This window comes from Podarcis tiliguerta, assembly GCF_965153285.1.
Source record: "Podarcis tiliguerta genome assembly, chromosome: 11".
Lineage (NCBI taxonomy): Eukaryota > Metazoa > Chordata > Lepidosauria > Squamata > Lacertidae > Podarcis > Podarcis tiliguerta.
The window spans coordinates 51394812-51411270 of NC_139544.1; the positions used below are offsets into that span (position 1 = coordinate 51394812).

Here is a 16459-nt window from a genome sequence, read left to right on the forward strand (position 1 = left end):
TACCCCAATGACCAGAACTGAATATTTCAGGAAGTAATAAGACAAATCATTTTAGTGACCTTCAGTAATTTAAGTGCAAGGATGCAGGCAATAAGAGTTGCTGAATTATATAAGAGAAAAGGAGACAACAATTTTAGGCAGTTGAGGGGGTGGATCTACCCCCAACCTCAGACGTTGCCGATCCTGGGATATGATAAAGAAGGGTAGCTGATTTTTGGCAATCCACCCAACTGAGTCTGTGATTGCAGTCTAGACAACTCAATAGAGAACTGAGGCTACTCTAAATCTGAAAAGAGGTTCACACTTGAGCAAGAGAAAAAGCCAGAACTCAGTCATTGTAAACATATTTCTTTCTACTCTTGCTGCTACAGCATGTAGCCAAGACATTTGTTTTAAAAGTCACACCCTGGAGCTTGAGCCCCACTCCAACAAACACAGAAGCTAGGCGTTCAACTTCATCATTCTCAAAGTTAATTAACTGGCAATCCCAATTAATCCCAAGTTGATTTTGCCCTGGGCTGCCACAGCCATTCGTTGGATGCTATTAAAAAAACAACCACACACATGCATGCAAAGAGGACATGGGGTTTACTCTGGGCCAGGTTCTCATTTGTATTGGCAAGAAAGATGACAGGATGACATGTAATGAGTCAAGTAACAAGAGGACAGTATTTTAATAGTCTGTTGGAAGCCATCCAGAGTGGCTGGGGTATTAAGAAATAATAATAATAATTCAGTTGAATGTTAATACAGTCATACCTTGGGTTACAGACACTTCAGGTTGCATGATTTCAGGTTGCACACTGTGCCAAACTCGGAGGTACCAGAACAGTTACTTCTGGGTTTCGGCGCTTGCACATGCACAGAAGTGCTAAATCGTGCTTTGTGCATGCGCAGAAGCACCAAATTGTGACCTGCATGTGCGCAGACGTGTGGGTCGTGGGTTGTGAATGCTGCGGGTAGCGAACGTGCCTCCCACACGGATCACGTTCGCAACCCGAGCGATCACTGTATAATCTATTTGCTAACAGAACTCATTGCCTCGAAGGGTGGAAGAATCTTTCTGACCTAGGTTGCGTCCACGCAATACATTTAATGCACATGGCTTCCACCAAAGGAACTGTAGTATATCCATCACAAGGATACAAATCCAGGATTCTTAATCCGCAGTTTTTTTGGGGGAACCCCAGCATTGCCTGGGGATACTCTGCATCTATGGCCTGGAATAGACAGGTTGACTAGAAGGCCTAGAAACACATTTCGCCCCCTCCCCAAGCTTCTAAGCGTTTCCTGGAGTGGAAATCCCACCTACCCAAGTGTTCAATGGAATAGTAGCGCTGCTTGCTGTCCACTCGCACCGTCTCGGCGTATGGGCTCCCCACTCCGTAGCCAATAATGTATCCACGCACAACGATGTTTGGGTTCAGTGGCGGCGTCCAGCTCATTACAATGCTGGTTGACAAAGGCCTCACATGAAGAGAGCTTGGCTGGTCAGGAACCTGAGATTCTAGGAGTCAAAGGAAGATGCTGTTAGCAGTGCCACCGTCTGCGTTTGATCGGCGGCAAGAGCACACTTTAGGCTGACCTGTCATTGTTTCTGGAAAGAAGCAAAGTATCACATCCTTGTCACATGCAGAAGTAGCATGCAAGTCATTAAAATATACAGCTTGTAAAATATCTAGGCTGGGTTATCGTCTTTAAATGCACAACTGAATTTTTTCCACCTCCAAGCACAAGGTGTCTAACTGTGCCATTCAACAGATGCAGTCATCTCCAAACTATGCTTTCGCCTTCCTGTCATTGAATTATTATTCTTTGAAGAGTCAGACAAGCGGGGAAGCAAGAATTATCCTTTATGGAAAAATGGCGGAGGACAAAGCTAGTAAGTTCAATAAATTAAATACGTGGAAGTCACTCTCATTCTCTCTCTGTGTGTGCATATATTACTCACAGAAAAACATTTCATAATAGTGAACAGCAAGCAAGCTCCGAAAAGCCAGTAAGCAGACAATTGACTAGCAACTTAAGCAGTATTAAATAAGTCAGTGCTTCTAACATTACGTGGCGACAGTCTAGGTTTGTGGCATTCATTATCGCAACCATGCATATTTTCATTTTTCCTTCACTCACCCTGCCTCCTCTGATTAATACTAAAGCACATGGGGGAGGGGTAAGATATATGTCTAGGAAAATAATGATATACCGACAGCATTCTATTAACAATGCATTCGTTTGCATTTTATTACGTGCAAGCCAGGAATGAGATGGTTATCCAGTCTAATGGTGTGGGTGGGTGTTTTAAAACCCTTTGGAGGTGAAAGCAAGCCCTTTTGCTGGAGGTTTGCCTAGGAGCTACCATACCACAAGTCTCCTCGGAAGAGCAGGAAAGCAACTTGCCTCTTTGAGAGCGGAAGAAACAAGTTGCAATCTTTTCCCCCCACGAGGAGGCCTGTCATATTTTAGCCATATGGAAGAGGTAAAAGGACTCAGAGGCAAAATGCTGGCACAAACTCCAAGAAAAGGGCCTCCTTTGATTGTGAAGTATTCCCACTATAAACGTTGGGTGGCGGGTGGCGGAGGGGAGGCAGTAAAAAACTGATGGGATTAATACTTTTCAGCGGCGCTGTCATTGATTCTGCCGTACGTGCCCTTGATAGTTTATAAGCTTTGCAGTGAATTTTGGGGGCAGAATAAAATTCTTCTGAGGAACTGCTGGATCCACTGGAAAGTCTTATGAGAATGTTAGAGGTCGCATAATGCACACAGCAACATTTGCAAGGGCTTCACAATCTCCACAGTCTCAAAGTCAATCTATTCTTGAATGATGCTTCATTTAAGGAAGAGCAGACAAAGAAACAAACAGACACGACACCATTAAGTATCTCCCGGACCACTGTGTGCACGTATTTGAAATGCAATACATTTTCTTACAGTTAAAATAAAGCAAGCTGTTTTGGAATGCTGGACATCATTAGGAACATTTTCAAATGCAGCAGGCATAAAGGGGTGGGATGTTGCGCTTCAAGGGCAGGGATTAAAATGAGGCACATCAAAATGTTCAGGATACTTTACTATTTTTCATAATCCTTCATTGCTCTTCAAGGACAACTTTATACCAGGCACTGAATAGCACATGCATGTGTCCTCATAGGTGTACAATCACAAGGGGAGGGGTGAATAAAGGGAGAGGATGAAAACATAGGAAGGGCACAGGTATAGCTTAAATGCAAAACTTGATGGGATATGGGATAGTTAACTGGTAGCAGATGTTTCCTGCATGGATGTTGGTTTTCCCCACTGAAAGCTGAGGAAGAATTTAAAGATAAGCAGTGTTTGATTCATAATTCACCTGTGAAGTAGGAGGGAGGTAAATTGGAATTCTGATCAAATGAACTTTGAATTTCAGCAATATCACCTGCTTCAGCCTTTTTCCTGTGCAGAGGGCTTTATTTGGTTTACCCAGACACACAGAGATGAAATTTGTATCTATGCATATTCCTATATCAGGGACAGCCAATGTTGTGCCCTCCAAATATTACTGGACTCCAGCTCCCATTATACCTGGCCATTGGGGTTGATGGGAGTTGGAGTCCAGCAAGATATGGAGGGCACCATATTTGTTACTCCTGTCCTGGAGGCAAAGGATTCTACCAATCAGTGTGACAATGATCCAACCTGAAAAGAATATGTGTGTGTGTATTCAACAGCATCCAACTATGAGTAGGGAGATCATATAAATCAATCCTTTAAGAGGGAAAAAATGCTTCTAAAGTTTCCCTCCTCCAAATTTATTCTAGATTTTGGACTACCACATTATTTGGTACCACTGTTTATGCACCAATTTTGTATATAGACAGCACAGGGTGCCACTGCTTCCAGTTCTTAACAGTTCCAGGTACTAGGTTGTATCTCCATGTATGTTGGGGAGAGATCCTTATCTGAAACCCCAAAGAGCCATTGCCAGTCATTGTAGACAATATTGAAAAAGATGTACCAATGATCTGATTCAGCCTAAGGCAGCTTATCAGTTATCAGTGCTCAGGAGAGCACAGGTTCATCAATATAAAACACTGTGGCAAGTGCAATTGTACATACAGTTGCATCAACGCACACAGATGCAATGGTAATATAGAGGGGAAGATGAATGCAAATGAATGGAAAATTGGAGCAAACTGGGCCTTATCCAGTCCTAGAATTAATTCCAGGAATTCTTCTAGGTAAACACAGAATTTGGGAAGAGCTGAATGGAGAGTAAACCTAGTGCAGAAATGGAGGAGATCTGCTCTTGTCTAGAAAGGAAGTTAAACAGCATACCCAGAATACACATAAATATATTCCTCCAGAATATTCCTATACAAGACTGATCCAGGATCCCCAACATCATTACTTAAACTGTTTGAGTCGGATGTTTTGGGGGAAATTGAGCATCCAGTGGTTTCCTTCCCCCCCTCAGAGAAAAAAGCACAATGCTTTATGCTCAAAATAAATATTTAAAATGCTCCCAGCTGTCAGAAAGACTATTCTGGCTTTCCAGGGAACCTTGGATCAGCAGCAGTGTTTGGATTTCTAATCGCTTTAACAAAACACACTAATTAAATGGGCAATCCATAGGGAGTTAAGGGAGTTTCTTCAAGACACTCTTCATTGTGTGTGTGTGTGTGTGTGTGTGTGTGTTACTGCAGATGCAAAAAAAAAAAAAGCATCCGGTGAAGGAACTTCTACAGCAAAACAGCAGAGAGGGAATTGCAGTTAACCATCTGCACAGCAGCACCAAAGGAATTTAGCTGATCCTTGCATGTCTCTAACCTTGCAGATCTCGCCAAAGGAGCCATCCCAAGAGGTAGCTAGAACGCAAAACATGAAGCTGAAAGGTGATGGTTGTTTAAAAAGCCAGACTGTGTGTGTGTTCTGAAGCAATTTAGACTGGGTCTGCACTGGGGTACAGAACTGGGTCAGTGATTCAAGGTACAGGCTTGGCTCTAAATGTTTTTGTGCCCTTGTGCTTGCTTCTGCAGTGTGAACAAACGGAAACAGGTTTAAAACCAAGTATGGCGCAGGGTGCTGTTCTCAGCAGTGAGATGGTTATTGGAGTTTCAATTGCAAAATCACAATTCGAACCCCCATCCCCCCCCCCCAAAAAAAACCACCAGCCTGAGGGAAAGGATCTCATATCCCTACATGGCTCCCATCTGAGCTATAGATTTAAAGGAGTATCATAAACAGTCGTGGCTTCCTCCAAAGAATCCTGGGAACTGTACTTTGTAAAGAGTGCTGAGAGTACTTAGGAGACCCCAGTTCCCTCACAGATCAACTGAATTCATTGGGAAGAGGGATTGAGGGTTAAACCAATTATTGCAGCTTTGTGAGGGGAAATGGGGTATCCTAAAACAACTCTCAGCACCCTTGACAAACTAGGTTTCCCAGGATTCCTTGGGGAGAGGCGTGATTATTGAAAGTGGCATGATACCCTTTTAAATGTCTGCTGCATATGGGGCCATGAATGGCTCTATCATTGACCAATCAGCTATGACAGCTGAATGAAACATCCATATTTGAAAACTGTACCAGAGGGGCAGGGATACTGTGGCCTTCCCAAGTGTTGGGGTGCAGCTCCCATCATCCCAGGCCCTTGGCCATGCTGGCTGGGAGTGATAGGAGTTGGGGACTGGAAGGCTACAGATCCAATGAGGAATGGTCATCACCATCATGGCATTTGTATAAGTTTTTCAGGGGCAATGGAAATCCCAGATCCAAGTGCCCAGAACTGGCTGCTCAAGTGTTTCAGAGCAAGGGAAGACCAAGGTCCCAGAGAACTTCTACATATCATTTTGATAGCAGATAGACCATTGGGCCTGCCACAAATAGATCGGTTCTTTTGATAACTCCCAGAGGAATTGTATCACGGAAGAATAAGCAATACGGTTAAAAACAAACCTGGCTTTCAGTAACCACCCAATATTACAATTTTGGCAAAAGTTGCAACAGCAACAGCTGGGAAAGAAGTTAAAATTAAACACAGGTGCTAGGAGCGTAGTGGGAGAGAAATGAAGCTGCCTTTCTTTTCTCACTTCTGCTTCACTTGTCCATACACAGGGAGAATTTTAACAGCATGCAGCCAGTAAAAACCTTCTGCTGAGAGAAAGCACTCAGACAACAGCTCCAATGGGTCTGGAAGCTGAATGCTCCTGACCTCCACCGCAGCCTTAGCTGAAGGGCAAGGCAACCATCAGAATGAGCAAAAAGGCAGTCATAATGGCTGTGAAAAAAATACAATTACCATCAAGATCGCTCTCTGGAGTTTCTGCAGTATACCAGTCGGAGGAGGGTCCTGTCCCATTGACTGTCATGGCTGCAACTTGGAAACTGTACTGGCTGCCTTTGTCAAGACCTGCGTATGATACAAATCAAGACATACAAAAAGCTCAGTTAATATTAGCAGGATTTGATGAGCCACAATCTACAAAGGCCATGTACACCCAAAAGGAGCTTTGTTTATTTGTTTCATTTACAGCCCACCAAGGAATTCAAGGTGGTGTACACAGTTCTCTCCAGTGGCGTGTGGTGACATTTTCCACAGGCACCAGATTGCGAGGGCGATTGGTGGAGGGCTGATGTCATGAGTTGTAAGCATTGCACCTCCCTTCCTGAGCCACACAGAAGCTTCCTGGGCTTTGGGACAGGATCTTGGAGCCTTACTGTATCCTTCCTCAAGCTGGGTGTGCTTTTGGAAGGTGGTCAAAGGCTCTTTGACCCGTCAGAGCATCATGCCTCTCTCCCTAAGAGAGCAAAAGCTTCCTGGACTTTGGGAAGGAGGCACCAGGGGGACATTTAGGGGACAAACTTAATTCCCCTAGGCAACTGTTCGCATGCCACTGGTTCTCTCCCTCTGCGATTAATCCCTACAACCACCATGTGAGGTAAGGTAAAGGTAAAGTCAAAGGCGACTCGCTTTCAGGCCAAGGGAGCCAGCGTTTGTCCACAGACAGCTTTCCGGGTCATGTGGCCAGCAGGACTAAACTGCTTCTGGTGCAACGGAACACTGTGACAGAAACCAGAGTGCACAGAAATGCCATTTACCTTCCCACCACAGTGGTACCTATTTATCTACTTGCACTGGCATGCTTTTGAACTGTTAGGTTGGCAGGAGCTGGGACAGAGCAATGGGAGCTCACCCCGTTGCGGGGATTTGAACCGCCAACCTTCTGATCAGCAAGCCCAAGAGGCTCTGTGGTTTAGACCACAGCACCACCCGCGTCCCCATGTGAGGTAGATGAGGCTGAGAGGCAGGTACTGGCTCAAATTCACCCAGTGAATTCTGGTCTCCCAAGTCCTAGCTTGACAATTGAACCACAACACCTCCCTGGAGTTCTAGAGGTGCCACCTGCCTTGTGCCTTGGCAAAGCATAGTCTTACTGATTGCAACATGCAGTGTTCCTAACAGAAGTGTGAATGAATCTGAACCAGTGTGAATCCTGGCACAGCTAATGCCTTCCACTCTATGGCTAGGCTCTATTAGAGAAGCATCATGCTGGTGCTAACTGTGCTGTTCCCTGCAACAGCAATATATGCTTTTTTATCATTTTGTGTATCTCATACTGACCATGAAGCATAAAGATAAACAGTCACATTTAATTGCAAAGTTCCTCTGGGGAAGAATGTTCAAAATTAAAAAAACAACACTTTTAAATTTTAGCTGATGGCAAATCTTACAATAAAATCAATTGTCTTGATTTAGAGTCCTTGTCGTAGCTCTGAATTTCTTTGCTATTGCAGCTGTCCTCATTAGTGGGCAGAAACACCTGCCTTCACCAGCAGAAGCTTTTAAGGAGACATAAAGTCTTGCTGCTTGGATATTTAAATCATCTCTTTAAAAGCTGCATGATTTCCAGCTCCTTTGGAAATCCTGTAATACGCAACTAAACAGCAGCAATGAAAGATGTCTTTGCTTCCTTTCCATTTGGCCTACTTAAAAATGAATTTCTACAGCCTTCCTTGAAAGTTCTCGAACAGCTCATTTTATATGCGGGCTGACAAATTGCAACAGATACCCTGCACCTTTGGTTTATTTACAAGATTTTTATTTCACCTTTCAATATTTATTTCTAAAGTGATGATTTATTTCTAAAGTTGGATGTTTCCAAATTGCAATGCATCATAAAATATCAGGAAACAGAAAACTGAGAACAGAAATAAAATTGGGCCAATAAATACAAAACTGCAGGACAGCAAAATTTTTAAAAAACTTTGAGCTTCCAAAGAAACAATAAAAGAGAAATGGGTTGTAAAGGTAAGAAAGGTAAGGAGCCCTGGACGGTTAAGTCCAATCAAAGGTGACTATGGGGTTGCGGCACTCATCTTGCTTTCAGCCTGAGGGAGCCAGTGTTTGTCCACAGACAGATTTCCGGGTCATGTGGCCAGTAGGACTGAACCGCCTCTGGCACAACAGAACACCGTGATGGAAACCAGAGCGCACGGAAACGCCATTTACCTTCCTGCCACAGCAGTACCTATTTATCTACTTGCACTGGCATGCTTTCGAACTGCTAGGTTGGCAGGAGCTGGGACAGAGCAACGGGAGCTCACCCCGTCGGGCAGATTCGAACCGCCAACCTTCCGATCGGCAAGCCCAAGAGGCTCAGTGGCTTAGACCACAGTGCTACCCGCGTCCCAGAATTGTATCCAATGCTAGACCTGCTCAGAGTAGACCCATTGAAGTGAAGAGCCACATAAACGCCATATATATAACTTACTAATGTACCACTTCACCCAAAGAATTATGGGAAGCGTAGTTTGCTAAGGGTGCCCTTACACAGCTACAATTCCCAGAGTGGTTTGACAATCAATCCCTCCTCTCAGGGAACTCTGGGTATGGTAGCTGTGTAACCAGAATAGGTGTCTTCTAACAACTCTCAGCACCGTTCTCTCACTATAGCTCTCAGTATCCAATTATAGCCCAGGGGAAGACCTCCTCCTATGTAGAGAAGGTCTATAGCTCATTGGTACAACCTTTGCCTTATTTGGAGAAGGCCCCAGCATCTCCCGCTAGGGCTTGGAAACGGCTTCCTGAAACCCTGGGGAACTGCTGCCAGTCAGTGTAGACAAACTGAGCTAGATGGACCAACAGTCTGATACAGTATAAGCCACCTTTCCAGAACAGGAAGCATGGGCAGACAGAAAGGGGACTGAGTGCTGGTGAAACTTTTCCTGGAAAGTCAAAGATGCACATCACTCTTGGCCACCTCACTGTCGCCCTCCAGTTGTTGTTGGACTTCAAGTCCCATCAACCCCAGTCAGCGAGGTCAATAGTCAAGGATGATGGGAACTGCAATTCAGAAGCAGCTGGAGGATCACAGGTTCCTTATCCCTGCTCTAAAGAAATTTTCATGCACTCTGAGATGGAAAAATAGAAGTGTCTGTTGCAGGGGAAGAACGCTTGCAAGAAATTGGAGGGCTGATTTTGCCAGCGCACTAGAAGTCTTAGGCATATCATCAGATAATGTGCTCCCCCATAGGCTTTTGGTGCAAGCTGCTCCTATATCTTTATATGGCTGTAATTTTAGCCTTCCGTTCCATACACAGGCTACCCCTATCCAAACTAATCAAAATTAAATTGATCTCATAACAACCACACTGACAGCTCTTAAATATCACTGAGAGTTATGCAGAAGAAGGAAATTTCATTGGCGCATCGTTACGCAACCACACCAGCTCCGCACAAGGAGCTTCTCAGCAGAATATTCTCTTCTAAACAATGTTTAGAAGGTACATTTGTTCTACTTCATACCTGATTATCGCCTACTTTACAGCTTTCCAAAGGGAATAAAAGCATGTTTTCTTCCAACAATCACACATGGAATTATTCTTTAGAAAATGAAGGGGTGTTTTTCTTTCTTTTTTATTCCTGGACCTTTCTAATTCTGTTCTAATTTGTATCATCTCTTGGTAAGGAGCTTGGGATGGGATCATATGGCCCCCAACATCCTCTAGATGTGGAATCTGAAGGAGAACTTCCCGTAGGTGGAGGAGAAACTACCAGAGTCCTATTGCAGAAGTGGCAGAGTTGACCTTTCAGATGAAATATCAAAACAACAACCACACAAGGCGCTCTTTCTTCCGCTTCCTCTATCCCTCCCTGTCTAGTAGTGCCATTAACAGTACCAGGATCACCTCTAATAGCAAACTCAGGTGGTTTAACAGGAACAGAGCCAAAACAAGGAACAGAGAAACAAGAGTTCACCTATTTATTTTATCTTCTAAGAATGCATAGTTGCCATTCACAATTGCTGTATTATGTCACTTTATTGTATGGATATACAGTGGTGCCTCGCAAGACGAAAAGAATCCGTTCCGCGAGTCTCTTCGTCTTGCAGTTTTTTTTCGTCTTGCGAAGCAAGCCCATTAGCGGCTTAGCGGATTAGCGCTATTAGCGGCTTAGCGGGCTTAGCGGATCAGCTGATAAGCGGCTTAGTGGCTTGGGAAAAAGGGGGGGAGGGGAAAAAACCCGCAGGAACTCGCAAGACATTTTCGTCTTGCAAAGCAAGCCCATAGCAAATTCGTTTTGCGAAGCACCTCCAAAACGGAAAACCCTTTCGTCTAGCGGGTTTTCCATCTTGCGAGGCATTCGTCTTGCGGGGCACCACTGTATAGCTAAACCATAAACATGGGTTCAGATGACACACAACGCCAAACCATGGTTGAAAGTTGAAAACAGTAAAGATTTGATGAAGAGAACACAGCAGAGGTTATATTTTCTGGGAATCCTCCGGAAAAATAATATCTCAAAGGACCTGTTGATGGCATTTTACCATTGTACTGTGGAGAGTGTATTAACTTATGGTCTCTGTGTGTGGTTTGGGAGCTGCACAGTCAGGGGAAAAACAAAGCTGTCCAGGGTTGTAAAGACTGCGGAGAGAATAATTGGGTGCACTCTTCCCACCTTGGATCAAATCTACACTTCCAGATGTCATAAGAAAGCTGCAGAGATAGTGCAGGACAGTACACACCCCGGAAATGATCTCTTTCAGCTTCTGCCTTCTGGAAGAAGGTCCAGGGTTATAAAGACTAGGACTAGCCGCCTGAGAAACAGTTTCTATCCAAATTTTGGTTTTAAACGCAGTGTAAGGTAGTCTCTATGGGAGTATATTGTATTTAATGATGAGGTATCAAAGTTTTTAGGGGGTTAACTAGGCTGGGATAGCTGGGATAGCAGGCTTGGTGGTTCTTGAATGTCTGATGTAGAACTTTTCAATTTCGTTGTTCTGTATGGGACAATGACAATAAAGATTATCGTATCATATCGTATCATAACTCAGCATGGTGCTGCAGCAGAAGAAAGATCAAGGAGAAGCAAAGTCCCTAAAATCTCCTGTCTGGGAGCCCACATGCTTACTTATTTGTGCTAAGCCACGGTTTGGCTTAGCAATCCATGCAAAATGGGCCAGAGAGACGTTGCACCACTGTAAAAACGCAAGAGAGAATCCTTGCATATCCAACTTGTCATAAAAAAATGGACATTTTGGTTTGTTTATGAAGAATAAAGAAATACCCCGGTAGCAGCATGACAGCTTTTGGTTTCATATTTGAGTTGGCATTCATGGAAACTAATTTAGGATAGAAACTGCTAGGCAGAATGGGGAATTGTGTTTCAATCTCATTAAGCGGAGGAAAATGGAGAGGCACACACATAGGATAAAGCCATTAAGGAGGAAACAAAGTAAAAATGTATGAGGGTTGTTGCTGTGCAGTCCAATAAGCGTCAGCTAAATGCAAGGGGGATGACATCCCATTCGAACGGAAAGTGCGTTTTATTCCCAAAACATTTCCTTCATCAACAACACTGTAAGGCTGCAACCGTGTAAACACTAACCTGTGAACAGGTACCAGAGGTTGTTTGGCTCCAATGTTTCTATCTCACCCCTGCGGGCTGTCTTCCTGTGTCGTATTTTGTAGCCAGTGATAAATCCATTTTGTGTACCAGGAGGCGGTGGTAACCAGCTCACTTTGATGCTCTGTAAAACAAAAAACGTTAAAGCTGATTTTATTTTCGTAGAAGAGGTTTTATACATCAAGTTATACACAATACTCACCTACACACACAGGTATACACACACATTTATTTGACAGTACTCACTCGTACAGAGTACTGTTGCCATTTTATTTGTTTGTTGACCATGGCAGCCATTTTGTGCTGCCACCTTTGGCACTTTTATCAAAATAGAAGTACTCCTTTTTTAAAACTAAATCATACAAACATGCTAAAGCCAGCTGAAGTGTCAGGGTGGTGCCACTTCAGACTATGGCTTGGGGCTCACGATCGTGGGAATTCTATTCAATATTGATCCAGAGCAGAACTCCAATATATAGTTAGCAGAGTAAAAACTTAAACACATTGCAGGATTCCCCAAAAAGAGACCATAGGCAATTAGACCAGAGACTTGAAATAGATCATTGACTGCCCCTCCATGCAAAAAAGGGAGATAAAGTACTTTTCTGTATATAAAACTAAACAACCATGAGATGTTCATGCCAGGTTCTGGGTTTTTTTTTTTACTTTTCATGTGGTGGGCTATGTTCATACAGATGATTATTTGGTCATAGGAGCCTCTCCTGTAATGTGGTGCCAATGTGCCCTGCTTTACAGAGGCTACTCCTCTGTTTGAAGGGCCATGCAGTCAACATCTGGTTTCAAAATGAAGAAACACAAGGAGGAAGAGCTGGAGGGGCCTTGAAGATGCCCATCAGATCTTAGCAGGCACACACAGGACAACTGGGACTCAGCTACATTAGTCTAAAAATAACGTTTTGAATGCATTATAAACATTCAGCACCAGATGGCTCCGGAGAGCAAAAAAAAATATTTCCGATATTCCATAGTGTTTTCTTTTCTTTTGTTATAACGATTTAATTTCTGACTTATTTATACTGTTTTTCCTCCTGCGTGTAGATCCACCCTGGTTAGCCTTCCCCGCTATGAGGAGACAGACTGCCTTTCTGTTAAAGTTTATAGTGTCTATTTCTAAATGTGAAACTAATGAAAGAACCAAACAGCACTTCAGACAAGTTTGTTCTGGATCCTGCTAGAATGCAGTCAATCATTAAAACCATGTGCATTTCATTGATAACAAAACAGTAATTTTAATGTTTAATAGCAAAATATTTGCATCAGTTGCTATGATAAAAACTATGCTGTTTCCACCACCTTGGATAGATAATAACATCAGGGAAAGTGGAGGGTCAATCAGGATTACAAGTTAAATTGGGGGTCAATTGACGCCTGCCAATGACTGCACAAAATCGTATCACAATTCTGCTGCTCCTTCAAAGCCAATTAATAGCAGGTGTCAATGAATACTTTGCAAACATACCCAGTTTTATCAGTAGGAAGTTGATTAGTTCATAAATAAATATAAGCTTTGGCAGACACGTAATTTATTTGCTCATTATAAAACTCGGGTTTGTGTATAAGTGTTGCCTAAGATTTTGTTGCGTGCTACAATCTCAGCTGTGCTCTATGCAGGATGATACAAAGTGCCCTTATGGCTGAACAGACTGCGTATTTCAATTCTGGAAATGGTTATTTTAAATGTGGGTTTAGTAGCCAGGGTTGTAAAGAAAATTGTAGGCAGATAATGCTTATATGAAAATGCAAATGTTCAAAAATAACTTTAAAATGCACACCATAAGCCGAAGAGCAAACTTATAAAACACTCTTGAAGCACTATCATTTCCAGAGAGTAGCAACAATCCTATAAAAACCTAACGTAAATGCAATCCTATAAAACAGGATTAAATAAATGGTTTTATCTAGTAGTTCAGATCCACCAGAGTCAATGAAAGCCCCAGTTCTGCAAGGGGTGGAACACCAACACTCCCTGTGAAATCAACGAACTGCAGATTCCTGAGATGTCAAATCTCAAAGGATCAAAATAAACAATCTATTTCAAGTCCAAGCAGTCAAATAAACTACTTCAATTCTCCTATGGGAATATCCACAAAGCACAACTGCTTACATAGCTGACCATTTTCACCTTAGTAAGAATGGATACTGTACAGCACAGAGTTGTTTCCATATAAATCTGGGCTCTTTAATGTTACTTGGGTTGCTATTTTAACTCAGAAGGTTTCTCAGCCCACTTTTGGTTGTGCAATGCTTGTGTTAGTTGCTCATATGTCAGATTACATGATGCCAACCATATACCGTATGTGTTTGTGGTGCAACTGTTCTGTTGATCAGGCAAGCGCCAAAGGCCAGCTCTTGGTATTTACCAGGGCTGTGCTGAAACCTGTCCAATTTTTCAAAAAAGGGGTGGGGGAAGTATTCCTTTTTGACAAAAGCATCACAATGCAGTGCATGAAGTCTGCCCCAAACACTGCCTCCTTTGGCTGAAATTAGACACCAAAAAAGCAACAGCCCTATACTTCCTCTCCCAGTAATATTTAGTACAGTAAGATCATAGAATCAAAGAACTGTAGAGTTGGAAGGGACTAGAACAGTCACCTAGTCAAACCCCCTGAAATGCAGGAATCTTTTGCCCAATGTGGGTCTCTGACACAGGATCGTGAGATTAAAGGTCTTATGCTCTACCAACTGAGCTAGCCCTTGAAGATGCATGTTTTCTCTCCATCAGCTGTTGTTTAACAGGCGTGGAGAAACTTGTGACACAATCACATGAACCATTTTAGTTTCCTAGATGCTACTGGGTAGAAAAAAGAAGCTGATGAGGAACCAGCTGCCTGTTTTGTACAAGCCACAAAGTTTCAGCCGAACCTTGATTCCATAAAGGTGTACCATTAGTTAAGGTAAAGGTAAAGGTACCCCTGCCCGTACGGGCCAGTCTTGCCAGACTCTAGGGTTGTGCGCCCATCTCACTCAAAGAGGCCGGGGGCCAGCGCTGTCCGAAGACACTTCCGGGTCACGTGGCCAGTGTGACATCGCTGCTCTGGTGAGCCAGAGCCGCACACAGAAACGCCGTTTACCTTCCCGCTAGTAAGCGGTCCCTATTTATCTACTTGCACCCGAGAGTGCTTTTGAACTGCTAGGTTGGCAGGTGCTGGGACCGAACAGCGGGAGCGCACCCCGCCGCGGGGATTCGAACCGCCGACCTTTCAATCGGCAAGCCCTAGGCGCTGAGGCTTTAACCCACAGCGCCACCCGCGTCCCTTACCATTAGTTACTCAGGGCCAAAATGTAAGGGACACCATTTGCACAATTAGCAACCAGCATTCAAATATCTTAAATATTTTACAACAACAACAACTTATTTATACCCTGCCCATCTGGCTGGGTTTCCCCAGCCACTTGGAGTGGCTCCCAGCAGAATATAAAAAGCACAATAAAACACTAAGCATTAGAAAACTTCCCTAAAACAGGGCTGCCTCCAGATGTCTTCTAAAAGTCAGATAGTTGTTTATTTCCTTGACATCGGATGGGAGGGCATTCCACAGGGCTGATATGGATCGGAACCAAAGAGGCCATAAAATTAAATCCTTCCTATATCGGAGTCCCAATCTGCAAACCCTTCCCCAACGCTTGCTCTACACTTTTTAAAAGACATTTTTTGGAAAGGTGTGCATGTTCAAAGAATTACAATGAGCAAATAAACTAAAAATCAACATAAACAACAAGGCCACAATGCTTCATTACATAGCGCACATCAGCTTTACATAACGCCAACCACCTGAGGGGCATATCTCTCTTTTCCCCACCCCTATTTTAGAAATCCTAGTCTGAAGTGATGTCTCTGTCTTTCCATCAACATGGTTCCCTGCCCTCTTTAGCCACTCTGGAGCAGAGGAACCTGGCTGTGATTTCCAGTCCTGAAGTACCTTCAGTCCGGAGCCACTTCCAGCTACTCCTGGCAACCAACAGCAGGTGCACAGTCTCTTTATGTGTCAGTCACCCTAGCCAGGGGTGGAGGAAGTAGGGCGGTGGGGGCGGGCTGCCCTGGGTGTCCGCTGAGGGGGTGACATTTGGCTGAGCTTGGCTCAACGTTCAGAGCTGATAACATCACCAATGATGAAGAGAAGAAGAAGAGTTTGGATTTGATATCCTGCCTTTCACTCCCTTTAAGGAGTCTCAAAGCGGCTAACATTCTCCTTTCCCTTCCTCCCCCACAACAAACACTCTGTGAGGTAAGTGGGGCTGAGAGACTTCAAAGAAGTGTGACTGGCCCAAGGTCACCCAGCAGCTGCATGTGGAGGAGCGGAGACACGAGTTCCCCAGATTACGAGACTACCGCTCTTAACCACTACACCACACTGGCTCTGAAACGAAGATCTTGGCGGCTAAACACAGGGGTCAGCAACTTCTTAAGAAGGGCCCGGTCCACTGTCCCTCAGACCTTGTGGGGGCCGGACTATATATTGAAAAAAAAATATATGAATGAATTCCTATGCCCCACAAATAACCTGGAGATGCATTTTAAATAAAAGCACACATTCTACTCATGTAAAAACATGC

The 16459-nt window shown here is 43.8% G+C and overlaps 1 protein-coding gene across 3 annotated transcripts in view; it reads right to left on the bottom strand.

Moving 5' to 3' along the window:
- Positions 1-16459, bottom strand: part of DCC (DCC netrin 1 receptor) — a gene marked incomplete at its 5' end in the record, with an annotated part of 926289 nt that overhangs the window by 147938 nt on the left and 761892 nt on the right. For all 3 annotated transcript variants that reach the window (XM_083402635.1, XM_083402634.1, XM_083402636.1), the window contains 3 exons: positions 1313-1507; positions 6278-6388; positions 11867-12008. In XM_083402635.1, the coding sequence (XP_083258761.1) occupies positions 1313-1507; positions 6278-6388; positions 11867-12008 (448 nt within the window). The remainder of the gene's footprint in view (positions 1-1312; positions 1508-6277; positions 6389-11866; positions 12009-16459) is intronic.